General features: G+C 39.6%; 1 protein-coding gene across 1 annotated transcript; it reads left to right on the top strand.

Annotated features, from left to right (window-relative positions):
- Positions 1–225: 225 nt before the first annotated feature.
- Positions 226–26529, top strand: PCOLCE2 (procollagen C-endopeptidase enhancer 2). Its single transcript, XM_086468180.1, has 9 exons — positions 226–467; positions 1409–1517; positions 9284–9539; positions 12184–12308; positions 15418–15554; positions 18878–19032; positions 22490–22573; positions 24579–24746; positions 26399–26529. The coding sequence occupies exons 1-9, from the start codon at positions 376–378 to the stop codon at positions 26527–26529; spliced, it is 1257 nt and encodes a 418-aa protein (XP_086324306.1). The 5' UTR covers positions 226–375.
- The last annotated feature ends 518 nt before the right edge of the window (positions 26530–27047 follow it).

Genomic DNA, 27047 nt, shown 5'->3' with positions numbered 1-27047 from the left:
CCGCCGTCGCCGCGGGCTCCTTCAGCCCCTGCGTGCGCAAAGTCCGCGGTGCCGGGGGCGCCCCCCGGGCCCCGGCTGCAGCACCGCCGCCCGCGCTCCCCCGGGAGACACCGGGGCGGGGCTGGGCACGCCCGGGGCCGGGCCCCCAGGGGAAAGGGGCAGCCGGCAGCACCCGCGGCTCCGCGGCCGCCCGGCGCCGCGCCCCGCGGAGGGCGGGCGGGCGGCCCTGCCCGGCACTGCCCTGCCCCGGGGGCGGAGGGCCGCGGGAGCCCTTGCCTCCTCCTCCGGCCCCGGCCCCGGCGCACACGGGAGGAGCAGGCGGCAGCCGGAGGAGCGGCTCCGCGGCCCCAGCCCTGCCCCAGCCGCCGCCCGGAGATGCCGCCCGCCGCCCCGCGGCCGCCGCTGCCGCTGCTGCTGCCGCTCCTGCTGCTGGCGGCGGCGGCGCGCCCCGCGGCCCCGCCGCACAGGTACCGCGCGTGCCCCCGCGCCCGCCCCGCGCCGCGCGCCCCCCTTCCCCCCGCACGAGCGGTGCCCGCCGCGCCCGCGGGTCGTTTGTTGCCCGTGGCGGCATCAGGGGAGGGCGGGCGCGGACGGGGCTTTTTCCGCGGAAACGGGCCGCTGCGAGAGCGGCCCCGGACAACGTAGTATGTGACATAGCGTAACGTCACGTTGTGGTGTGATGTAATACCCCAGCATCTCAAGCCCGGCAGGGCACCCGCTCACCCTCGTGTCCTCAGCCGAACGCCGGGGCTCCTGCGGCCCCGGGGGTCTCAGGGCTCCTCGCGTGGCCCCGGGCGGCCGGAGCAGGGGGCTGACACCGGACCTCTTTAGCGCTGGGCATCCTCACACCGGCGAAATCGGGTGCGTCACCAGCGCAGAGCAGCAGGACCTGTGTGCGTGGGGGTTGTGTTCCCGGGGTGCAGAGAACTTTCAAAGCGACTTACTTGATTAAAAGATCTAAATTCAAAGCAGAAACGGAACAGAAAGGAATTCAAAGTTATTTTTATTACTGTTCTATTTTAACTACTATTATATATATACTATAAAACTTCATTACTAACGACTTTTTAATTATTTTTTCATTATAATAGCAGTTTGCAATGATGCATCACACCATCACACCTTCCATCTTCTGAATTAAAAAGAGAGGGAAGGATAACAATCTGTACACCCAGAATCTTGAACAATCTGTCCAAGTAGTTAATTTTCTCCGCACCTAAGTTTGCGTGTTAAATTTCACATTCTATGTCAATAGTGAAATTGTGTAATGAAACACATTTAAATTTAGCCGTGTTTTTAAGTATTTAAGCTGTGTTTTTAAGTATAAGACAGTTTGTGCCTCTTCACTGTTACACAAAGAATAAATGAAATGTATTTTAAAATGAAACACCATTTTTCCTATTCTCAGGCCTACATTTACATGTGGAGGAGTTGTATCTGGAGAGTCAGGGTTCATTGGGAGTGAAGGATTTCCTGGAGTCTACCCCCCAAACAGCAAATGTACTTGGAAAATCACAGTAAGAATTTTTAATATCACAAAATCACTGCTGAAGACAAAATGAAGAGCTATTTGTTGTTAATGCCAGTGTTTTATACAGGATAACATATGTGCAATAATGAACTCGGTTAACTCAGAGCAGCTCGACTATCTGGAGCATTTTAGGGTTGCTGTAATACGATAATAGTGGCCGAAATAGAACTGACCTTGCCTAATCTCAGAAACAAATTTTCATTGACTTCCATAGATACACCTCTAATTGTTTTAAATTAACCTACTTGAAAGCAAACATCTGCCTTTCTAGTCACTGCAGAAAGCAATAGTTAGTTAGTTCAAATCGATTCAAGTAAAGCTTTGAGGGGTAGATAATGAAAAGCAAAATTCATTGGCAAGAAGGCATACAAAAGTTTCAAACAAAACCCAAACATTCCGGCAGGTTTGCATGTAGTGTGCTAATAACAGCGTTCTGCCAGCCAGGACATCTGGAGTATGTCATACAGCAAGCTGACAAAGCCATAAAAGCAACAGGAAAGTGCCGTTACATTTATAAATGACCATAGGAAAGCATGTGGTACGAGTGGTATTTTGATGCCGAAATGAGACTGTAGGACAGAGACATCATATTCATGGACAGCAGATGCCATTAAACAACTAGGACTAAACACTCCGGTGCTGGATGTGTCCTTATCCACAGACACACAAATTAAGCCCTCCAAAATTGCCCACCAAATTTCCTCTCAGTTTTTTAGGCACAGTTTACTAAGAACTCCTGTGACATTCAGACCTATAATGTGGGCTTTACAGGAAAAAAAGAAGTATAAGAAACCATAAAAAAAAAAAATAGTCTGCATGTGACAGCATCACTAAAGACGCCTACAGTTCAAAAGACTGCATTACAGGCTGTGTTGGCAGTAGAATAGGATGTCACAGGATGATTGTCTCCTGCTACTATAGAGGTGCTGATGCAAAGCAGGAGACACTGATCTGTTCAGAGTGTTCGGTCAAAACGACTCTTGTACCAAACGAGTGATGTAAGTTTAGTCATTTTACCTGCAGGATACCACTGAAGCTGCAACAGTTGCTTTCTGCAACTTTATGTTGCATTACTGTTAGGGCCAAGTTGGAGGTTACCTTTAATCTGTGACTAGCTTTATCCAGGAGGGTATAATGCGAAATACAGTGTATGCTCATAAATAAACTTGCTTCCCGCTGTTGAGATTACAGTAATTGGCATGGCCCACTTTACAATCTGAAGAGCAGACGCAAATTGCATTTGGAATCATACACACGTGCCTTAAAGGAAAGGGAAAAAATCTCCAAAGTCAGTTTACCAATGTTACTCAGAATTAGATCTTCAAAAGTTCAAAATTGAATCTGGAAGGAAATAATAATTATGATTATAACAGCATAAAGTTTTTACCATTAAACAATTCAGATTACAAATGGAGGCAGCACTGAAGAATTTACTGAAGCATCTTGTGGATCTGCCCTTCATCATATATTGGGGGTAGAGGGAGAAGAGAACAATTGACTGTATTTAAAAAGTCCATACAGAGTGTTTTCATTGTAGACTTGATGTGGCTGTTGCCACCAAGATGTGAGCCTCCAGGTTAGCCTGGACGTTGTGAGAAGCATTACCACAAAGCTGTAGCAGAGCTGTGTCTGCACTCGGGCTTTATTGACCATGGGAGGAACTCGATGGCTTCTGGCATTTCACCATCATGCTGACTCCCACTTTGCTGCTGTGCTGCTGTTTACTCCTGCTCTTCAACTGCTGCATACCTATTCTCTGCAGCTTGCCCAAAGCCAGAGAAGGGCTGCACAACTGTAGTAGTCCAGGCTTTCTTGCCCCCACCTCATTTAACCCCTATTAGACAATATCATTCACTAAGCCAATCTGATTTTATCCCCCCATCAACTGTGTAGAATGCCCTGTCTTTTGGATGCACAGAAAGGATGTAGGGAATGCAAGGACTACACAACTTACAAGACTAAGCCCGCACCCTCTTTAAAAAGAGGATGTTTTACCAAACTGAGGGAAAGTGGTCCACTCAAGGATCTGGTTAGCCTGAATTTAAACAACAAAATCCTTTCACCAGGTACTGCTGCGGCTCAAGATAGCTTGCAATAGCACCCAAGTAAGAAAGCCAGTTACACTGCCATGAAGAAATATGTTGTAGTTACTGTGAGGCTTCCTCATTTAGCATTTGATCTTAGAAGGTAACTACACAGACTTTTTGCCTGTCCGTTTTAGCCAAGGGCTGTGGACACCTTCCTGGAAACAGTCTGGCTAATGCAGGATCTGACAAGTCTGCAAGGCTGGAAGAGACATTGATTCACTTTGTGTCTGGGTCATGAGAAGCGTGAGGCTGTTGTTTTCTTAACTACAGGATTTCATCGTCTATAGAAGAAATCTACAGAGAGGCAGTGACAGCTAATTCATTCTTTAGAAGAAAATAGGTTTGGAAAACATTATGGGTAATACAGATAAAGCAATGTAGCATTCAGGTATCAGCTGAAATCTTTCCAACTGGTTTGCTAAAGCTAGAAGAGTCTCTCTAACTCAATTATGGTTCTGTTATTTCAAGAGACTGGGACTTTTTCAGCTGGCTAAAGAAAACAGCTTCTCTATTCTAAGAGCTCTAAGAAGTGTTCAGCACATGCTTGTGGTTATATTACAACCTTGGCAGACTACCCAGCAGCTTTTTAGCTGGCTTTGCTAAGAAGTCATTTGTACAGCTATTTGCTTTCCTATAGCAATGCATATAGCTTTATCTAAAATATGTCATATACATTTACTTTTAATACTCTGTAATCCTTCTTGGCCATCACCTCACATTAATGTGTCACACAGTCCAAGAATCTGGACTGCTGTCCTGTGTTTTTCTGGCAGACTGTAGTTCCCATAAAACTCTTAACAACTTCATGTGCAACAATAATACTGAAGACTGTCAGAGTTATGTAAGATTGTATTTTTATAGGTTCAGGAGCTGTGTTCCAGCAGGTTTGCTGACAATAAGCAAGGTTTGAAAAATTTACTTATCAGGGGAGTTGGGAGTCTGCCCTGGGAAACTGAAATATTTTAAATAATTTTCTCTATGTTTTAAGCATTCATTTTCCCATATCATTGTGAAACTGTCCTTCCAGTAGAGAACAGATCTTTATGCCTACTTGTATTGCCAGAAAAGAAATAGCTGAGCAGAACCTAGTGCCTTTGTCAGGGAGAGCAAGCTAATATGAATTCTTTAAAAAATCGTTCCTTTGTGGCTGGAGAGGATGGAGCTAGGGAACAAGTGACTAGGCAGGAACTGTGGTTCTTCCCAGGATGTAACTACAAATAAATTTCACATTAATTCTCAGCAGAGAAAAATAATATGTTTGGCTTGAAGGTAGTTGATGTGTTTTTCAAGTCTGCCTAGGTCTGCTGTGGCAAAACACATGATCAGCATCTTGGTATTAAACGTATACCAAAATGTATTAAACCCATACACAATATAGGTTTAAAATAGGCAAAATATTTTCTCAGAAAGTTGGCATTTAAGGGGTTTTCCCCACCAATAGTTTATTTTTGAAGCAAATAATCTAAACCAAGTGATTTTGAAAAGTATGACAGTTTGGGAATCCTCCCCAGAAACTGAGAGGCACCACAATGAAGAGGGCTTTGCGTTCGGTCAGAAGAACAACAGAAAAACACTTAACTACTTTAAATGTAAGTGAACTTTGATTAACATTATATGAAATACCTGCAATGAATGATAACCAAAAAAAACCCCAACAAACTAGGGACCTTATTTTGTGGTGGGTTGTATATATAAAATAATCCTGCACTCTTGAAGAGGTTAATAATCTACACAGATGATTTTAGGGAATTATGATCTATAAAAACTCCCCCTAAAAATTCAGGGAGTGCTATTTTCCTTTAGCCTCCAATAGGAGTAAGGCATCCTTCACATGATTTTGGTGTCATAATTTCTGATCCTACAGAAGTTAACAGAGTTAAAATAAGTAGGGAAGCAGAAGGCAAGTATGGGTCAGTCACCTTCAGTGTGACAAGGAGAGGCAGAAGCTAAGTGCCTTTGTTTTTGAAAGATACCAGCTGGATGGATAAAACAGAAAAATAAGGCACACCCTGCAGGGGAAGCATCACATATTCTTCCTTTGACTCTTCCCTCTGTTGTTGGTTTTTTTTTTTCTCCTTCTTAAGAGCTGGAATTCCTTCTAATTCTTCCTCTGAGCTATCCCATCATCTTACTGCATCAGGCGCAGACGTGGCTCAAAGTAAACAATACTGAGTCATGCTGGCTGTTGCTCTCTCCCCAGTGTTTCTCATGGAGCAATATTTTAAATGTCCTAGGATAAACATTGGCAGATTTTAGCACATTAGTTTACAACATTTAAAAAAGTGAAATGGTAGAAATGAAAGAAAAATATTGTTTTGCAAAGACGTCTGTATTTAGGGTGGGATTCCTTGGGAGTAGCTGCAAACTGGAGTGGCTGCTGCCAGAATGTGGAACCACCATTCTCTGCACTCTTGAATGTCATCTGGTCAGACCATAGACTTTTAATTGATTTAACATGCTGGAACAAATTTGTTATTTTTGTGAGTAATGAAAAATATTATTTTAATAAGGAATGACAATATTTTACAAAGTAATGGAAGTAAGTAGTGACTGTGATTAAGGGCCCCAGTTCACACATTTCTGTAAATGACTTACGTCCCCAAATTCAGCTAAATGTGAGCAAGGATTATTCTGACAACTAAAATCTGAAGTAGGCTCCTTGTTAAACATTCATGACCATGTGGCTGAGTTTTTCCTACTCATTTTCTTACATACTGTCATGAAACAAAACTTAGAAAGTTGGTACATCTATGAGGAACAGTCTTGACCAAGATCAAGTAGACTGAACTAATAGAAGCTAGAGAGATTAAAAACTATAATGAAATATAATTAGATAATGTAATGTAGTGTGGTATAACATGGTCAGTGGTGGAGAGAGAAGGAAGCATACAACACTGCACAGAATTACTTACACCATGAAACAGAAAACCCAAGACTTGAGTGAATGGTTAGCTGGCAGTTCAGAGTTTGGCTGCTTTACCAGCATCCTTTCCATCTCAAGCGCGGGTCAGTCCCACATCCTGGTTCTCCGTGCCCCTTGGGGCAGCATGAGAGAGTGGAATACCCAGGGGCAGGACTGAGAGCCTTGAGGCTGGTGTGAGCAGAGCAGCTCTGGTTCAGTGTGCTCATGGAGCAAAGCTGCCAGTGAGCACCCAGCAGCATTACTGAGGCATAACCACTTGGCTAAATCTAAGTGCATTTCTACAAGGACAGCAAAAAGGCCTTTTCTTACCCCAGAACCAGCCACTTCTCACGTTTCAACTTCCTTCTTTGAACTCTGGGAGGGATTAGGTGTCTTCAAAGAAGCAATTCGAGCTGAGAAAGTAGGGAAAAATCTCATAAGCACTGACAAAACTATTTAATGTAACAGAATAGAGCAACTTCTGCTCAACTTTCAGAAACAGGGGAAGGAAAAGGGGAAACTTCTCAACGATGGGTAAGTTGTAGTAAAGCTGCAAGACACTGTAGTGGAAAATGTCGGACCATCTTAACTGTAGGCATAACAGCTCAGTCTGTTTTAAAACATAATCTTTAAAGATCACCTCATTTGGATCCTGTTGTACCAGTTGTACAAACTTACAAATCATGAGTGTTCCAGCTCAAAAGAGCATATGTATTTTACACACATACTTCTGGAAAAAAGGCTGCTTTAATTTAATGGCCTAAATCCGACTTTATCTGACTAACTTTACAGCCAGCATTTTTGAACTGATTTGTCTGGTCACATAGTTTGTAGTATAACCATAAATAAGAGTCAGGAATACCAAATTTCTTTTAGCTCTTTTTCTGTTAAAATGACCATGTCTTAATTATTCTTGGTGATTCAGACCAGAAGACAAGTGAATGCAGTAAGAAGAGAGAGATTTAGTTGTGAGAGCAGTGATTCAAGGAGTCATATTGCTTTCTCAGAATACCTTACAAGATGATCATGTATTGGCCTTATGCTGACTAAATATACATGTGGCTTACTTTTTAATACCAGCTACAAGGCTTGCTCACTTCAGTAGTGTGAGTTTTAAACCTAACATCTGGCTTTAAAGTTTTCTAAACATAGTCATCGTGCTTTGGAATTTCTGGGTAAGATTGGATGGGTTTTGTGGTTTTGATGTAGTAGTAGTGATATACATCAGCATAGGGGAACTGAATGCATTTTTGAGAGAATTTTGAACTTACAGGAAGATACTCTGAAACCAGCAACAGGATCTGCAGTGGGGCTGGTCAGCCAGTGTGTACATGGGCCCCGAACACTTGAAAACAACTCATGCAAAAGTCTGTCCTGCTGCAGGATCAGTGTCAGCACCGGGTGTAAAAGCAGCCACATGTATGAGTAACTTTAGCATATCTACACACATTTTTCACTACATCTGGAGCTGCTGCCTGTATCATTATCTTCTGTGGGTTAAGCGATCACTTCCATCTATACCTGACCAGGCATTTTTAACTGTTGAAACTCACAACATTAAAACACTCTTTGACAATTCCGTATAGGAACAGTTTAGTTGTAGCTTATCTCAAACTGGTATTTTAAAATGAGTCACTGTTAAGGAAGGGAAAAATCCATGAACTCTTAAATAAAGTGGCTTAAATATAGACTTACTGCAGATACATTATGTGTGCGTTATATATTTAAAGGAGAAAATAATAGCAGTGTTTCAGTAAAATACAACAGCTGCAGTTATTTTAATAGGCAACCACTCTACTGGTCTATAAATTGAATGCAGATAATTACATTCTGCCTGTCTAGGGTCCCTCTGTACTTTAAAATACTGTTCCCCTTCTTTCTGAGAATTAAGAGAATACTTTTAAGAGCTTGCAACTCTATCCCAGGAAATGTTCTCTACTCCTTGTAAACTATTATGCTCTCTTAATTTACATCCTTCTTAGTACTCTTGCCTCTTTCGTAATGTCCACAGATGCAGACATGTAAGAAGATTTGCCCTGTCTTATGTTTCCTCAGATGTTTCAGAAAACAAAACTCTTTTCTGTATTGAGGACACCCACTAATGGTTCTTTTGAACTCCCCGTTTATAGTTTTACATATTCTTTCCAAATATAATTCTTTCACTGCAGCCTTCAAGCTAAACGTACCCACTCCAATAACTAAATACTAGGGTTGTACAGCATTAGCCATAAAGTTTCCAATTTTATTTATAAATGTAAGTTGCATGTCAGTAAATAAAAAAACCTTCAAACTATGAAAATTTTATGTCACAAATCAGAAAGGTAAGAGAGGCTATTTAATTTGCTCAAAATTGTAAATTGCTTGTTCTATTTTTTTTTTTAAAAAACCCCATATTAATCTCATCCTCCTCAGCTTACTTGGTGACAGGGAGCTGCATGGCTGATTGCACACTTTCAGCAGAAAGTAAGAGAAACATGCCAAGCTGAACTGGGTGGTGATGGTATATAATCAACTATATGAGCCTGGCTAGATCATACTGTGGATCAAGAAGAAGATAATGGCAACAGAGATGGCCAGAGTTTTGTTTTTATGATTGGTCTGATATGATTTTAAAAACCACTCTGCCTGGAGTGTAGTTGACCAAAAGAGTTTACCTGGCATGAAGGATTGAAAATACTCATGCAGATAGTGGGATCAGACAGATAATGTGGTGTTGGTCACACTTCAAGATACATCTCTCCCTCCCTCCTTCTCTCTCTGCAGGTCCCAGAAGGAAAAGTTGTGGTTCTTTCTTTTAGATATTTAGACCTGGAAAGTGACAACTTGTGCCGATACGATTTTGTGGATATATACAACGGCCATGCCAATGGACAACGCATTGGCAGGTTCTGTGGTACTGTGAAACCAGGTGCCCTTGTATCCAATAGCAATAAAATGTTGGTGCAGATGACTTCAGATGCTAATACTGCTGGAAGTGGATTCATTGCGAAGTTTTCTGCAGCAGAACCACACGAAAGAGGTAATTAACAATCACATATGTGCTGAAGACAAATATAACTGTGCTACTCTGTGTAGAGCCGCATTAATGTTTAAAAAGATGCGATGCCAGAGATAGTAGGGATTGTGCTGTTCAACGTATTCATTAATTATCTTGCTTAGCAAATAGCAAAGTAAAACTATTTAGCCATTGTAGTTAAAGAGGTGGAATAACTATTGTAAGAGTTGTGGAGGAACTTCACCTGGTAGCAATATGGTAATGGCTAGTCAATAAAATGGCAGATGAAATTCAATATAGATAAATGTTACAAATAAGGGGAAAAGACCCTAATTTTATGTGCAGTACAATGGACTCAGAATTGACTAGTACTGCTTAGGAATGAGATCTTAGGTTTAAAATAAGTAATTTATGAAAACAATAGTTGAGCATCAATCCAGTGCTCAATAGGTATCAAAAAAGAAACAGAAACTTAATTTTTTTGAAAAGGGAATAGAGACCAAACAACAACAACAACAAATTATGCCACTGCAAGCCTGTAATGCATCTACATCTTGAACACTGTTTGCCATTCTGGCAAAAGTAATCAGAAAAAAGCTATCAGAAGCAAAGACAAGTATGATAAAGAACATCTATACAAAGTTGAGCTGCACAGCGTGGACCTCTTAATGCTGGCAAAGAGAAGGTCAAGGGGAGTGTAGGACAGGGCTCTAAAGCCATGACCTCCATGGTATGGAGAAAGTGACCACAGTCACTGTCTCTTCTAATACAAAAACCAGATGAGCAAGCGGCTGCAAAGGAAGGGAGAGGGTGATTTTTCTCAGTGAGCTGTTAAGTGGTGTAGTGCTGTGTGAGGGAGCATTGTGGATTGTCAATTTCTACACTGGTTTAAAAACAATCAGAAAAAACATATGAAAGAAAATTTTATTAGTTATTAAACAATTAGAAAAAAAAAACAGAAAAAACATATGAAAGAAAAATTTGTTAGGTATTAAACAATTAGAAAAAAAAACAGAAAAAACATATGAAAGAAAAATTTGTTAGGTATTAAACATAAAGACAGTGCCTTGTGCTTGGGAAGACGATGAACTGTGAGAGATTGGAAGGTTACAACGAGGCGGTATCGCCCTGCTGAGTGACTGTTTTTCAAGGCTTTTGCTATTTGCATGATACCAGACTAGACGGGTTGTTGGGCAGACAAAGTGCAGGCAATGAATAATCTATTAGTCCTTCAAGTTGTACCCCTGTATTGATAACTTCTTGAAAGATATATTAAATGACCATGATGTGACAGAGTTAATTTAATAAAGAAGGTTCATAATCATATTCTAAATAAGGATTACAGACCTGATGTAGCTTTGTAATTTGGGACTGGGAGGAGGAAATATATAGAAAAAAAGCCCTCTCCACCATAGGCTCTCCACAGGCTGCAATTCATAGAATCTTAGCGTTGTTTAGGTTGGAAAAGACCTTTAAGATCATTGAGTCCAACCATTAACCTAGCACTGCCAAGTCCACCGCTAAACCATGTCCCTAAGCACCACATCTACACATCTTTTAAATACCTGCAGGGATGGTGGCTCAACCACTTCCCTGGGCAGCCTGTTCCAGTGCTTGAGAACCCTTTTGGGGAAGAAATTTTTCCTAATGTCCAAGCTAAACCTCCCCTGGTGCAACTTGAGGCCATTTCCTCTCGTCCTATCACTTGTTACTTGGGAGAAGAGAGGGCTGCCCCAGGCTTATCTCTAATGAGCCCGGTTTTATCCCTTCCCTCCTTCAAATCTAGTTTAAAGCTCTTTCAATGAGCCCTGCTAACTCCTGTGGAAGGATCCATTTCCCCCTTTGAGACAGGTGTACCCCACCTGTCACCAGCAGGCCTGGTGTCATGTAAACCGACCCATGATAAAAACCCCCAAAAATTCTGCTGGTGACAGCAGGCTCAGAGCCAGGTATTGACCTGCTGGGTCCCCCTGTTTCTTCCCCTATCATTCCCTGCAACTGGAAGGGTAGAGAACACTACTTGTGCTCCTGATCCCTTAACCAGTTGTCCCAAGGCCCTAAAGTCTCTCTTGATTGCCCTTGGACTTCTTGTTGCAACTTCATCACTGCCTGCCTGAAAAATCAATAATGGATACTAATCTGAGGACCATACCAGGGTAGGAAGATTTCTCTTCACATCTTTAACCCGTGCTCCAGGGAGGCAGCAGACTTCCATAAGAAGTGGGTCCGGTCTGCGTGTTGGTCCTGCTGTTCCCCTCAGAAGGGAGTCTCCTGTGAAAATGACCTGTCTGTTTTTCTTTGGAAAAAAGGTTCCTTTGGGAATGCCCATCAGCCCCAGCACAGCTCCCCCAGGGGCTGTGGGGATGGCTGCTCCAGCACCTGCAGCTCCTCCTCCTCCGACCCTGGTGTTTGCAGGAATGTTTCTCACTCTTTTTACCCAACTCTTGGTCTACATCTGGCATTTTCTGCCCTTTATTAAATACATTTTCCCAGAGGTGCCACCAGCTGAGCTGAAGGGCTCATCTACGTCCTGTGGTGGGGCCATGGCAGAGGCAGCTGGGACCGGCCATGTCTCCATCACCAAGGCCCCTGCAGTAAAACAGGTGCATCAGGTGGGTTGCCTGCATCCCCACTGCGCTCTTGTCAGCATGGTGCACTGTACTTGCAGGGGATCAGTACTGTGGAGGACGACTGGAGAAGCCATCGGGGTCCTTTCAAACGCCCAACTGGCCGGAGCGAGACTACCCGGCAGGAGTCACCTGCTCCTGGCACATTGTCGCCCCGAAGAACCAGGTAAGGCACTGCCACCGCCCCGCCGGGGTGGCCCAGCTTCCGTGGCCTGCAAGGACTAACACCTTGGCAACAGCCGGCTCACACAACACGCTGCCTGCGTTGCACTGAAACAACAAAAATGCTATCTGGCTGAACTGTAAAGTTGGGGAGGTGCGAGGAGTGCAGGCACACTTGCGCTCCAGCAGTACCCGCCTTCCTCTCGTGTGCTACCTGGCTAACTCCAGGAACTCCTCTGCTTTCTCAACACTGTATGTCCTCTTCTGTGCATTGGTACATTCCCCTAAATTAAACTTTTTAAAGCACCCATGACTGGTGTGGCTTTTAAACCACATTTTTTAAAAGACTATTTTGTTTATAGACTAACAAAACATCATACAAATTGTTATAGCAGGTGATCATCTCAGGACCAAACATGATGATGACCAATGCTAGGTTTAAGTCGCACAACATTTGTAGCATTTTCAGTGTTGCTGCAGTTTGTTATTGAGGTACCCAGGCAGAGCTGATTTAATTTATTAAAAGCAGACATTATTTTATTCTGCTTACAGTACAGGGAATGTATTCGGATGTGTCCTGCATGGGGATTTTCAATGTACATTTCATAAAGTTTGGTTTATTTCATAATAAATGCTCCATCTCATAATATGCTTGCTTAATCAGCTAAATGCCACCAGAGCATATGTTACCACCTCATTAAGACCTGAAGAGATGTGACAGCAGACCAAGAGGGTTCATTTGCCACCATTTGCCACACATGGCGAACACAAGTGTGTTCCCTACGCTGTAGGGCTAATCTGAATCCTAGCTTCACATTTTTTGGTTGTTGCTGAGCCATCTGCTCTGTACCTTGGCAGATTCTACAAAGATTTAATGTTTTGGTTGCCAGGCATGTTTGGTAGGTTGCTTTCCTTAACCCTGTCCAGCTTTTTAAATTCCTCTACGTGTAAAGACAACTTTCGTCTTAATCTTCTGCTCATGACCATAATCCTCCAAATAAAAAAAGCTGCCCCAGATAAATATATTCTTTAGATCTTTCATACTTTTCCATTTACCAAGATATTTTTTCCCTTGAGCTGAAGCATTATGTCAGCTTAGTCTTTCCTGTACTCCTCTTTAATCCACATTCCTTGCTTGCTAGATACAGGTCATTTAACAATCCTATAGATAGGCAGTGATTTTTAAAACCTTATCTGCGAACTGCAGATTACTTTGGTTCTTTCCAAATATCTCTAGATAAGCCTAAAAACTTTTCCTAAGCTTGTAGAGAAGATTTAAGAAAGGCTATATGAGCATAAAAATAAGGACATTATATCCTGTGCCTTTTGAAGATCCTATTCCATAAATCTACAAGTTTCCAAATATATATTTTTCATGTACTGCGATAGTGGCTGTTTGCATGCAAATGAGGCAGAATTTTGACAGTGACAAAAGCCATTTTTGAGGAAGTAGCATCGCTCTTCAAGTGCACATGAAAAGCTGTTCACTCTTCCGTTGGCCAAAGTTTAGGTGCCATTGTCTGTACTTCCCTTTCGCAAGCATGTGAGCAATTAAACAAGGCACTCTCTTTCTGCTAATACAAACCAATAATTACTTCATTTATTGCAGAAGGTGGAGGAGCTTCTTATGATGCTGAAGAGCTTTTATTCTATGATGAAATACTTCTTCATTAGAGCAAAGTGCACTTACGAACAGTAGTAAAGTAGATATTACGGCCTGCTGTTTTGCCTGCTATGGAAAAATTCAGCATTTCTGCTCCCAGTTCCATTACTTCTTTCTATACCATCTTTTTTGATCACGAGCGTGTTATTCAGATGGCTACTTGCATTTAAAGTGCATTTTTTCATCATGATGACAACGTTTTTGAAACAAGCCTGTTACTCATCTCTGAAACAAAGTCCCCCTAGGTTACTCATACTTTATGGGAAACAAAATTAATGCCTTACACGTCTGAATAGTGCAAAAGCATATTCAGGCAAAACTAAGACATCAGGTGATAACAGGCTATCATTACTATGGCTGTAGAACAAGATAATTTTTGCTATGTCAGTAAATCAAATAAAGTGTATGCAATGTACAAATGACTCCTCTTTCTCTGTACAGTCTTAGAAGACTTAATATCATCTTTGTTTGAGACAAACCTTTAAAGGGAAATCCTGCATGTCTACCATCAACACAATTTAGTGTTGTCATTCAAGCCTCATTTGTGCTTTTTATGGGAAGGCGATTTAAATACTGTTGTGCTTCATATGAAGGAGCAACCTAAATGCATATATTACCTCTATTTCAATCATGCAGTTAGGTTGTGTTTTCCTTCCTTTCTACACAGAACTGATAGAATCATATGCTGGACTTTGTTTCAGAGTAGTAAATTCCATTTCTGTTTTCTTGCCCATTGTTTTTCTTTCTTAAGTAGAAAAGTCCATAAATACAAGTCATAATGGAGATAATGGCATCAGTACTGGAAATACCAAAGTTATACTAGTTCTCATGACTTGTAAAGCCCCAACATTTCTAGAAATCATTTATGGAAACACAATTCCTTTAACTACTTCCTTTCTTCTGGTTTTAGTCTTACTATTTATTAATTTTTGTCCTCTCAGTATTTTTGTTTCTGACCTTTTTGTTTCTGCATCAAGAAAACACAGCATTGGCAACCACAGTGATTCAAACCCTGCTCCTAATGAAGTCAGTGAAACGGCTTTTACCAACTTTGCCCTTGCTTTTTCTTTAGCATGATTTGAATAATACAATGACATTAAAGCCTCTTTTCTGTGGTTTACATTTGTTACTGTTATTTTAAAAGCAACTAAAGCATAACACCTACTAGGGTATTTTCATTCACTCATAAAAATAACTTTATCAGAAGTCACTTGCATATATTTGAGAACAAAATGTTTTATAGAATATTAGAGTCATATGTTGAACTATTTGTTGGAGAGAAGTCACATGGATTAAATACTTTACCTTCACAATTAAGTGGATTGAGGACTTTTCCTTTATGGAAAGAAAAATCAATTAGTACTTCATATGAAGAGGTCACTTACTATAAGAAGCACTAATAAATTCTGCATATCAAAACCTTAATGAGCTACTTATATTTTCCCTGCAGCTAATAGAGTTAAAGTTTGAGAAGTTTGATGTGGAGAGAGACAACTACTGCAGATACGACTATGTCGCAGTGTTTAATGGTGGGGAAATCAACGATGCTAAAAGAATTGGGAAGTTCTGTGGAGACAGTCCACCAGCGTAAGTAACTTTTGTGAATTAGTTACTTCACTACCACTACATGTCATTTTGTACAAAACCAATTTTGTACTAGGCTTCTGAAAGATTTTTATTTTTTTTTAAATGAAATATGACATTTTCTACCTTGAAAATTGAATTTCTTTGAACTTCTTGCAGTTGCTTAGTATCTGGTCCCTCTCTAGGTTTTCCCTTTTCTCTCTTCCTCCATGACTAGCCCTGGCTCCAACCTGTTTTCTGTCCTGTCCTGCAAGCCTCATTAGAGCACTGTCTAATAACACCAATACTAACGCTAATGCTTTTGATACTGATATAATACCAATATCAGTGGTAGCTGAACACTAACATCACTTAAGATGTATGTTTTGATTATAGATACTGAAATACAAGCATCCAACTGAACTCTAGCCCCTTGGCTCGTTACTCACTTGATCTGACTCATTTCCTCCTCACCCACTTCCCTTCTGCTGGTTCCCTGGCTGCTTCTTGCATCACTGCTCACCGTCTCTTCCATCTGTGCCAAGGCACATTCCCTCGTGGTGCAGATGGCTTTCCTGAGCATGCTGGGTAGCACAGCAAGCTTTCACCAACTTTGCTATCAACTTGCTGTCCCCAAACCCCCTCAACAGCCCCCCCCAATCCACAACTCACCTATCCCCCCAAAACAATCCATCCCCCCAAGCCCCCCCCCCCCCCAAACCAGCCAATGGCACTGTAACTGTATAACGAGGTCTAGCAATAGTGGATCATAATTATTCCCCAAAAAAGTGTGAAGTTTCTTGGGTGAGGATAGTAAATTTTACCTCACCTTTCCCATTGTTCCTCTTCCATTAAGCTTTTTAAAGCTGAGTAGCCGTAGAACATGAAGAGGATACATTTTGCTTCAGTAATACAAGCTATTAAAAATACATGGAGGTGCATGACTAGACTTAGTCTCAGAATTGGCAGCTAGTTTGATACACAAGAGCAACTAAGTGTGGTACTGGGGGAGGAGGTGCATACCTATCTTTCTAAGTCTAGTTTGACTCACTCTGTATGTAAGTTGGGACATTTCAGACCTTTTCAAACTGAGGTAAGAACTGAGCTCCACAAGATCTTGCCCTTCCCTTGGTTCTCAGAAGGCATCAGTATACAACACCCCTTACAGATGAGGCTGGCAGCTTACAGGCCCTGGGACTTAGCTGCCTCTTTCCAGCTAAAACCTAGCCCAGCTGTGCAAGTACATTTTGCACGGTCAGGAGCTGGTCTTGGCTGACAGGGCAGCGTGAAAGAAAGAAATGCCAGTTAGCCCCTGAGAGGCAATCAAGAGTAGATTCCTAAACCACCTCTCAGCTGTGGCTCAGCATCTATTCCCACAGCAAGTCAAAGCTCTAAATTGGTCTGCCAAACCCTAGTGAGTTTCAAAATACAGACATTTTAGTATGGACTTTGTGCAACAGGCAAATTAGAGCAGAATACTGGCTCAGGCTGCGGCCACATAGCTTAGAGATGAGATTTCCTGTTACAGAATGTTAGAAGTGTCCTGAAAGCCAGTTTTAGGATAGCATTGCTTCCTAACCAGAGATCCAATATAGAGCTTGAACACAGTCACTTTCCCTTGCAGAGTTGTATGTAGGCAGCTTCTATAATCAGTGAAAGTGGGAAAGTATGGCTCTTGGGGATTTTCCACTAGCTCTGCAGAATTCTCATTATAATTTATCAGCTGGGTTCAGAAAAACAGTAAGGACAAGACCAGTGTTGTAAAAGAACCAGAAATCATGGTGTGGAAACTGAATTGTGAAGCAAGCCCTCTATAAACTGCATGTATGACACAGTAATTATGCAAGGTGGAACTTATTAACCATGAGATACAGATAATGTAACGTGGCATTCTGTAACAGAAACAGTATACATCAGAAGTGTGAGTAAAGTGGATACCCTGAACTCATTTGGTGGTTGCAGAGATGAATTCAGATCCCACTGCAGACCAGCAAGCATACAGTGTAACCACATACCTGATTCCTAAATACAATTCCTATGATACATGAGTGGTGTACATAATAATCACAATTTATTAGGAGAAGTAATTGCTAAAAAAAAAATCCCTTCTCAGACAAAAAAGCCTTTTTTAAAAAGGCAGGATACACAGACTAGGTCAGATTTTTCATATTTGGTGTTGTACTCCTGGTGTTCAGGAAAAGGAACAAAGCTCTCTGGCAGCTGATAATCAGTGCCCCCCTATGTCCACAGCCTGTGTCAATATTGCAGCAAGAAAAGTAATCTCTGCAACTACCGCTGTGTCTGTAAATCTGTACAAGTCCAGATAACCAGGCACTTAACTTTTGGCTATGTCAGACTCAGCCACCAGAGTAAACTGATTTCCGAAACACCTGCCAAAAAGCTGGGAGATGATCACAAGTTTTTACTTCAAAGGCCTGAGTAAGTGTTTTGAAGAACTCCTGCTCATGAACTCTATCAGACTTGCTGGGAAGAAACAACACAGTCATTTTAGTAAAACTACATCTTAAAACTACTTTCTCTCTAAAACTATTTTACTCTCTCCTCACCCAGGTTCTTTTGCCCCTATATTTATTTTTCTTCCTCTTTCCAAAAACTGTGTTCTTCCTTGAAAATTTGTGTTACTAATTATTAATTAATATTGAGACAAGGTCTGTGGAAAGCTCAGAAGAATGAAAGAAGTGCTGCTTTGGCTATACTTGCGTTCCATATGTTTTTCTCTAATAGGAGTCCTGAATGAAGACTCCAACATCCACTTTTTGAAATCCTAAGAAAATAACTCCATTAGCTCTTCAAGGCCTTGGTAATGAATATCCAATCATGGACAAAAACCGAGCCCACAGAAATCATAACCCAAAACATTTTATTTTTAGTGTTTTTGTCAGAGAGTTTCAGAATCCAACATTGAATTAATTTTCTTAAGGCCTTCCAAATGCGTAATATATTTTTTATTAAGCAAAAACAAATTAAAAAAACCCACAAACATTTACTTACCTCCACTACATACTGAGGATTTCTTCCACATATTTTCCCACTGTGTTGCTTGAGCCCCTTCCATTCCAGGGAACTGAAGTCTACAATGAAGTCACACAGAAGAATTTAGAGATACTCATATTGACATAACCTTCTGGAATCAGAGGTTTAGATGATTCATCAGAATAAGTTTCACACTCAAAACACCAGTGTCTGACATGCCAGCAGGGAAACATATGAAGCGCACTCTTTTTTTTTTTTTTTTTTTTTTTTTTTAATAAGAAGAAAGCAGTTAATACTTTTTGGCTTTGACATTCAAAACAATGGAAATATTTTATTTTGTTTTTCTATTTCAGGCCTATTCTGTCTGAGAGAAATGAGTTGCTTATTCAGTTTTTGTCTGATTTAAGCTTAACAGCTGATGGTTTTATTGGCCACTATAAATTTAGACCAAAAAAGTTACCCACAACTACAGTTCCACCTAGTACTACAACAGTCCCTGCTACCTCAGGTGAGTTTTACTGGCTTTATTTCTTAGAAAAATAAATTATTCCAGGGCAAGGAGAGGGTTATGGAAAAATGTAATAGAAAGTATATTAAAAATTACAGTTTTATTGTTTGTTGGTACTTCAAATGTTAAGGGAATTAATTAAAATTAATATACTCAAGGGAGTATCTTAATATACTCAAGGGAGAATCTACTTACCATTATTAAAAGAAAATCTATCCAGGCAGAGTTCAGTGTAACAGTAACTCACTTCAGCTGAAAGAATTTTCCTGTCTCATCTTGACAGTTAACTAGCAAATTCCATAGAAGAATGGAGGAGCAAAATTCTTTTGTATAAGTTCTAAATATTTCAGGAAATTGTTTCATTTAAAGGAACTCTTTCTTCTATACAAAGTACTATGTAAAAGTCTGACCATATTTTTCTTCATATAGTTATTACAATCAAGCGGAGTTGGTATCAAAAGCATGTTCTATCAACATCCTGTCAATACGACACTCTCCTAGAATTATTTTTATTTAAAAAAAAAAACCAAACCAGAAATTGGAACTTATAAAGAAATATGTCACACTAAAAATAAATTTCCTTTTATATTTAAGACTAGACAGCTATATGAAAGATCAGAGGAGGATTTCTCTGAAGGTATTGCTAAAACTACCTCATTACTGAGACACTGAAGGGATAAATTCTTACAATTTCTGTAACCTGAATGTGAGAGATGTAAGATAGAGTTATAGCAGAAACCCAAATTATTTTTGATGTTTTTGCAACACATAACCTGATTTGTATTTAAAACACATCAAAAGTCAGGACAGCAATGGCCTGTCATCAGGAAACTGAGAAGGTGTGGTGCTTAACTACTGATAATGAAAGGTATTTAAAATAGATGAATATAAACATTATAAAAATGAAATCATAATGATCTGCAAATCATCCTGATGTGACTGCTACTCTTACAATAAATAATTCACCTCTTCTTCACTATAAAGCATTTCTTAACGAAGTTGTTAGTTCAAACACTTGTCTCAACTAATCCAGGCTGTCAGATATCTCACACTGCATTTGTGTTCAGAGTTTTGCCATTGAGTTTTGCTCTGTGAGCTGTTTGTGTGTGCACATGCAAGAGAGGTGTACTTTACTAATTAATTCCAAATCTGTTTTTATGAAAACATCAGGGTTAGAAAATAAAAACAATGCAACGTCATCTGAGAGAGGACAACAGAGAGAAGGTGTTCAAAAAGACTTGTCAGGCAGACAGAAATAAGTCCTTTCAATGTCTGTTGAGTTACACATGGTGTAGGCATTTCTGATCTTAAAAAAACCAAAGCGCACCAAACCTCTACAGTTTCATTAAATTTCTGATCAGTCATTTGCCTTCAGAAGTGTTGAGTTCAAATAGACTTACCTTCTTATCTTGCAAATCAGACCTGTTCAAACTTGCACAGAACTCCAGGCATTAATAAAATATTTAACTTTAGCAAGCACTTTCACGAATTACCTCAGTCTCTATCTTACTTTAAAATATTAGTACTTGAAGAAATAAGTAAATGCTATACAATACATTAATGAAAGTCATGAAGATTAATCCGATACATATGGTTTAGTATCCGATTTTCTTTTGGATCATGCATTTGTCTGTCAATATGGCTACATGTAAAAGGGCAGGCAACTAAACTTTTAATTTGGTTCTTCTCCAATTCATATTTTCTTAAATTACCTCAATTGTCTGTACAGACAATAGGCAGCCTCTCCTGGCAAATCAAACAAGCAAAGTTCACCAACCAAAATTTACTAAACTCAAAAGTAAAACTTGAAGTAGTAGTACCAAAAAAAACCCCACACCCCCAAACCCCCAAGAGGACCAAACAAGTATATTTCATTAAGCATAATCCCGGTTTTAGAAAAATCAGAGCACCTCAATAAATTTTTGGCAGCTACCATACTGGCATGTACTTGTGACTCATCTACCTGCTACATGTCTTATCTTCCTGTGATGGACACTGAATTGAAAGACTCAAGGAACATTAAATTCTTAGTTTTTGTTGTGCTGCATGTAGCATTGAGATTGGAGCCACTTGCCTGACCTGGCAACTGACACTGTGAGACAGAACTAACTAAATGGCATGGCACCCTGCCAAGTGCTTACTGTAATTTGGAACAATAATTGGAAAAATTATCATTTAGTTTAAAGTTCTAGGAGCTGAATATAGGGTATTATTTCTGCATTGGGCTCTACACGGAAGTCACTTTACAAAAAGCAACTCAGCGTATATTTAAAAACATTTTTAGAAACACACACTGATAGGAAAGGGCTATGTCAGCACATCAAGGCAGTGGGAGTTTCGCTGTAGGACTGAGGGCGCATCAGGTAGAATATGACCAGGTATGCCTCCGTAGACACAGTAACTTGCTTTTCAGAACACTTTTCCTTGTGGGAGGCATTTAACTTTCTAATGAGTTGAATCTCAGAAACCTGGAAAATTATAAAAAGAATCAATTCATTCAATTAAAAAGAAGTACAACTATAAATTACTGATGGGAAAATTAGAAGTTCTTTTTCAGAAAGTATAGGCTGAATAAAACTGCAAAATGCTCCATTCTGAGGAAAGTAAAAAACTGCAAAGATACTCTTCTCAACTCATTTGGTTTTTCTTGGAAATTAGGGTAACGTAGGGGGTTGGTGTTTTTTAATCTGTTGGTGTCAGCTCCATGTTTCCAATAATGATGATGTCATTACCAGTTCCAACTAAATTTGAAAAGGACACAAAAGCATTAAAAATACTGTATCCCACCACGTTATGTAGAAAGGGTTAGCTGAGTAAAGCACAGAGACAACTAACATCCACCAGAGGAAAAAAAAATACAAAGTGCATTCACTTGTTTATAAACAAAGCATGCCATTTCAGAATGGAAATGTCAATCCCTAATATTAAACAGATACTCAATGTTGTGTTTCAAAAATGTCGTCAGGAAAAAATTCCCCGTACTACATGTCATGAAGCTATGTGAAAAAATTAGAAAAAGAAAGTCAGGAATTTGAACTCTGATCTCTTCCATCACAGTACGGGAATTTCAGATAAAAGGCCACCCCCTCCCTCTGAAGTGTTACCGTAATACAGCGTTATGGTACTTCAACTAGGGCTGTATGGCAACAGGCAACAACACTAAATCAGTTACATATGTCAGATCCCACTGCAATCAAATGTAAGTTTTCTGTAACATCCTATTCTATAAGGTCACTTGAACAGATATGTAGCCAAGACACACGTGATAGGATGATGACTGGAGGTGATGGCAGAGAAAAGGGATGTTGCTATTGTGGTGTTCATCCCTTGCAATACCAGATCTAGTTAATGTACTCATCAGGATTATTCATCTTTCTTCATTATTTTTAAACATACTGCTTTCATTTGTATCAAATACCTCATTTCCATTTCAATTTACTTTCTGCTCTTCAAAAAGCTGTGAAACCTACAGTTGCCCTGTGCCAGCAAAAGTGTAAGAGGAGCGGGACTCTGGAAAGCAATTATTGTTCAAGCAACTTTGGTAAGGAAGCAAAGTTTTTTTCTTTTTAATTATTCACTTGGCACTGTGTTTTTAGACTCATAGGATTTACCAGATGTAGTTCTGAGTTACCATTAATATATAGGCTATCTTTTTACACCATTTGATGTGTTCATCTGACATTAGTATCTGTGTTTCACTCAATACATTCTTGGAGATATTCCGAAACAGGCACTGCACATATGTCTGAAACATACATACTTTCTCAATCATGACAATGTGAGACAACCTCCTACAGGAAAGTATTGATTCAATTACTGTATTGTCATCTCCTTTGTCTGTAACCAGCCGATACACATTTTACGCTGTACCTGCTGACGATTCACTTTATAGACTTCCAAAATATTTTTAAAAGAAATTAGAAGGCACGGAAGCTTACAAGCACTGCTTTCCATTCACAGGCACAAATCACTCAGGAAAAATGGTGCCTGCTGTCTATTTGGATAGCACTGTTACTGCTGATTTATTCAGTTACGTCTCAGAGTATTTTCCCATATTAATAGTGGAAGCTTTTTTAATTCCCCATAACATGCCTAAAAACGTGATAAGACAACTTTCCCCCACCCCCTTTTTGTTTGTTCTAATCTCTCTCTCTCTAACTTTATAGCTAATCTCATGAATTTGTGGAAATCTGCTGTTTCAGGAACATGAGGCAGCTTTGCATCATTTTGCTAGAAACAACAGTTGAGGGCTGTGGCTGTACCCTAAAGCAGCACGGAGTCACTGCAGCATGACCCCTTACCACTCTTGACCACCAGCCTGGTTTAATTAGCAACCAGTATAGGCTGGCCTAAGACCAAAAGAAGCAAGTAGAAAAAAACCAAACCAAACCAAACCACGGTCTCCTCTCACTAACCACACCTCAGCTTTTGTGGTTGATGGTAAACGATGCTACATAAAACTTGTTCTTTTTCCTCTAGCAAAAGGGTAATAAATTACTTTCTTCTCTCTCACCTTTTGCCAAATACTTGAAATTTTTGAGTCTTCTCCATGGCAGGAGTAAAAGTAAAAATATTTTATATACCTCTGTGAATGCAAGTGTATCTTAACAGAAAGTGTGCTGTTTGTAGAATAGGATTTATTTTAAGTTTGTTTGCCGACTTTATGACTTTAGAAAATAAGAGCTATTTCTGTTTCATCATGCATTTCATTTTTATTGTTTCTAGAAATGTAACTGCAATATCCAGCATTTTAACATCCACCATTCTCTTTTGACTGAACTTGAACATTCCTATTTAATTAAAAGCTCTGGATTAAAGGAAGATGATGTGCAAATTTACAAACACCTAACCCCACATATGGATTATGCAAATTTGTAAGATAAATCTGGCTGCACGTACTTGATAACTGAAGAGCTAATTGATCCTAGGGTAGAATAGCTTATTTACAAAAGGTGATCTGAGAAGAAAGAAAATCATTAATATCATTTACCATTCCCTTTCGGTAAATGAAGATGGCCTACAAGTTAATCTAGTCATCCTATTTTCATACTGAGAGGTCTTTGGGAGATATGATGGTCTAATCTGTAGTCTAAATTTAGCTGAGATCGGCAAATTCATACCAGTATCAGGCCTCAGACAGCTCCAAATCTAACTCCTAGGGCATTAACTATTCCCTGCTGCTCATTTGAGAGTGTCAGAGAGCTGGGAATTCAGCTTTTGGCTAGAACATTTTCAATTCAACTTCTCCGGTGGTTTAAAATTAGTCATTAAAAGTAGCATCAAATTGTACTGTTTAATTGAAATTACCAAAACCTAGAACCGGGTTTGCAAGAGACTGATACATTCTAGGAACAGTTTTATATTTGGTCCCACCAAAATTTGCCAGTGGTGGGTCATCTATTACAGGTGATACCCACAGCTTTAGTAACTGCTTCCAGTATTGTTTGTTTCCTTATTATGGACTAATAAACGTATTCAGTTTTTATGATGCCTCAAATTTTATGTCTAAAAAATAATAAAAATGTATCAAATATCTTTTCTTCCAGTAATAACTGGAACGGTAATCACGGCAATAACGCGGGCTGGCAGTCTGCATGCAACAGTATCAATCATTAATGTATATAAGGAGGGGAATTTAGCAATTCAACAAGCTGGCAAGAGTATGAGTGCCAAGATTATTGTTGTATGTAAGCAGTGTCCTCTCATCAGAAGAGGTAAGTACACAAAAATAACTGCTTTCTGTGTTTATAAAAGAACAGTTTTGAAAACTGCTATTTGAAATGTGACCACAAAAATCAGTAAAATTACAATAATTAGTTTCTATAATAATATAATCTATAACTAATATTATAATCAATTTAAGATAAAAATAACTAGTTATCCAAGTTTATATTGCATTTTTTAGTTTTACTTACGACGGATTAGACAGATCAAAGGAGTTTGAAAGAAATATTTTTTAAAACCCCATGTGATATAAAGTAAAACCTGATTTGGTTCTCTCGAAGCTCAGTTAGATTTTGTTTGTACAAGTATGTATTTTGGAGCTAGTTTTCATACATAGTTATTTAGAAGGGAAAACCAACAGCATGCTAAACCTAGAAGAACAGTATGTTACAGCAAGTGACAAAAATCAACACGTTTCCCTGTTGCTTCTCTCCTGTACATATTCACATCTTTACTGTAGAAATACTAGTAGTATTACACCCACTCATACCTGCAAACAGCCAGTATTTCTATAGCTATCTTAAATAGTATTATACAGAGATCAACCTAGATAATTTCCAGGTAAATGTAACAAGGGCTACCTATATGGTGTTATAAGAAAGAGTACTTTCCATTGAAGTAACTAAGTAAAAAATGAAACAGTTTTCAGCTCTGCCTCCTGAGTAAACAGGCAGAACAGAACCTAAGTGGAACCATAGCAGGAAGCAGTCAAAATAATTTAATAAACGTCAAAAAAACCTTGGTAACATTCAGGATACTGCTGGTGTTTAAGCAGATTAATTTGGCAGTACCAAAGTGGAAAATCCATGTCAGAAACTAGCTTTTGCTTTTACCTTTAGTTCTCTGGAAACTAGACATCTGTCTGGGAGACGTAATAGTATCCTTGGTGGAACAAATTGTCTCCTTTTAGGCAGACCACTGACTCTGAACCACACACTTGTTTCTCATCCTAAATCTCCATGAATTATTTATTAGTCATTACTTAATATCTAAACTTTTCTGCTTATACCCCTATAATACCACTCCTTCCAGCCTAAGGCCTTGCAAACCCCAAACCCTTCTAAGCCATAAAAATAGGCAAATCCATCCGACTTCTCCAAAGCTAGGGTTTATCACACAGTAAGTCCACCTTGCTTGCCTGACTGCCTCTCTATTTATCTAAAAGATATTTATGTCTTTGGGGGGAGGAAAAGGGCATGAAAAGACTCACGTGCATTATCCCATAAGTGCACTACCCTACAACCTGAGCAAATGAGAAGGTATTCAAAATGAATGAGACGCATTCCACTTTGGGTGTTAGTAGCTAAGTCACCCAGTGTTTATACTGCATTTCTAATGTCTTTCAGACTCATTTGACAGTCTACATTTAATGAATATCTACTATATATTTAATTATGTATGTAGGAGATACTTAGCTGTACATCTACTTGATTTTTACATTACTGTACTTTGTTGCCTAACAAGCATGGCAAAGATGGGTAAGGGAGTACATGCTTTAGGTAAGAAGGAAAAAAATGTTAGAAGGCATTGGTAACAGAGTGCAGACAAATAGAGACTACAGCACAGACAAAGAGCTATACTTATCAAATCATGTCCCAAATTTCCATCTTGTAATATCATAATTCTGTGCTCTCCTTTGTAGGATTAAACTACATCATCATGGGACAGGTAGAAGACGATGGTAGAGGCAAAGTCTTTCCCAACAGTTTTGTCATGAGTTTTAAGACTAAGAACTCAAAGATCCTAAATTCCTTGAAAACCAAAATATGTTAAAACTAAACTCTGCAGCTGCATTCTATCATCTCTCTTGAAAAATAATTTTCACTTAGTATAAATCATGAAAATACAACTGACTGTCAACACTAAGACAATGCTCACCCTTTCTTCCCTCCCATCCACCTAAGCACACCTTGGCACAAAGTGGTATCCATTACGAGACGAGAACAGATCCTCCCAAGTCTTAAAGCCGAAGATTTGCAGCACAGCCATCTGATCTCAAACATAGCAAATTCCAATTACTTGGAAGCTGTTAATTTATAATTGTCCAATTTTTTAAGGAGTTGTGTATGTAAAATAAGAATTCTAAGTGCAATATTTATAGTAACTCATTTTAACTTAGCTTTTTTCTCTAAAGTTGTTTTACTACATGGATTTCTGCATTATTATCTGTGCTTAATAAAATATTTTAAGATTAAATCATAGACCAACTAGTTATTCATTATGTATAAAGTGGGGCAGGTTAAACATAGAAACTCTTTTTTGATCGTTTACATGCTTTTGATGGTTTGGGT

Source organism: Leptosomus discolor, chromosome 7 (assembly GCF_034619465.1).
Source record: "Leptosomus discolor isolate bLepDis1 chromosome 7, bLepDis1.hap2, whole genome shotgun sequence".
NCBI classification, from domain to species: Eukaryota; Metazoa; Chordata; class Aves; order Leptosomiformes; family Leptosomidae; genus Leptosomus; species Leptosomus discolor.
Note: the sequence above shows the minus strand (reverse complement) of the source record. Positions and strands in the feature narration are given on the sequence as shown.

Bases quoted from the DNA above. Each gene is read 5' to 3' on its own strand.
- PCOLCE2 (XM_086468180.1), top strand. From the start codon at position 376: ATGCCGCCCGCCGCCCCGCGGCCGCCGCTGCCGCTGCTGCTGCCGCTC. The intron at 468-1,408 runs GTACCGCGCGTG...TCCTATTCTCAG, and splicing joins CCCGCGGCCCCGCCGCACAG to GCCTACATTTACATGTGGAG. The intron at 12,309-15,417 runs GTAAGGCACTGC...TTTTCCCTGCAG, and splicing joins TTGTCGCCCCGAAGAACCAG to CTAATAGAGTTAAAGTTTGA.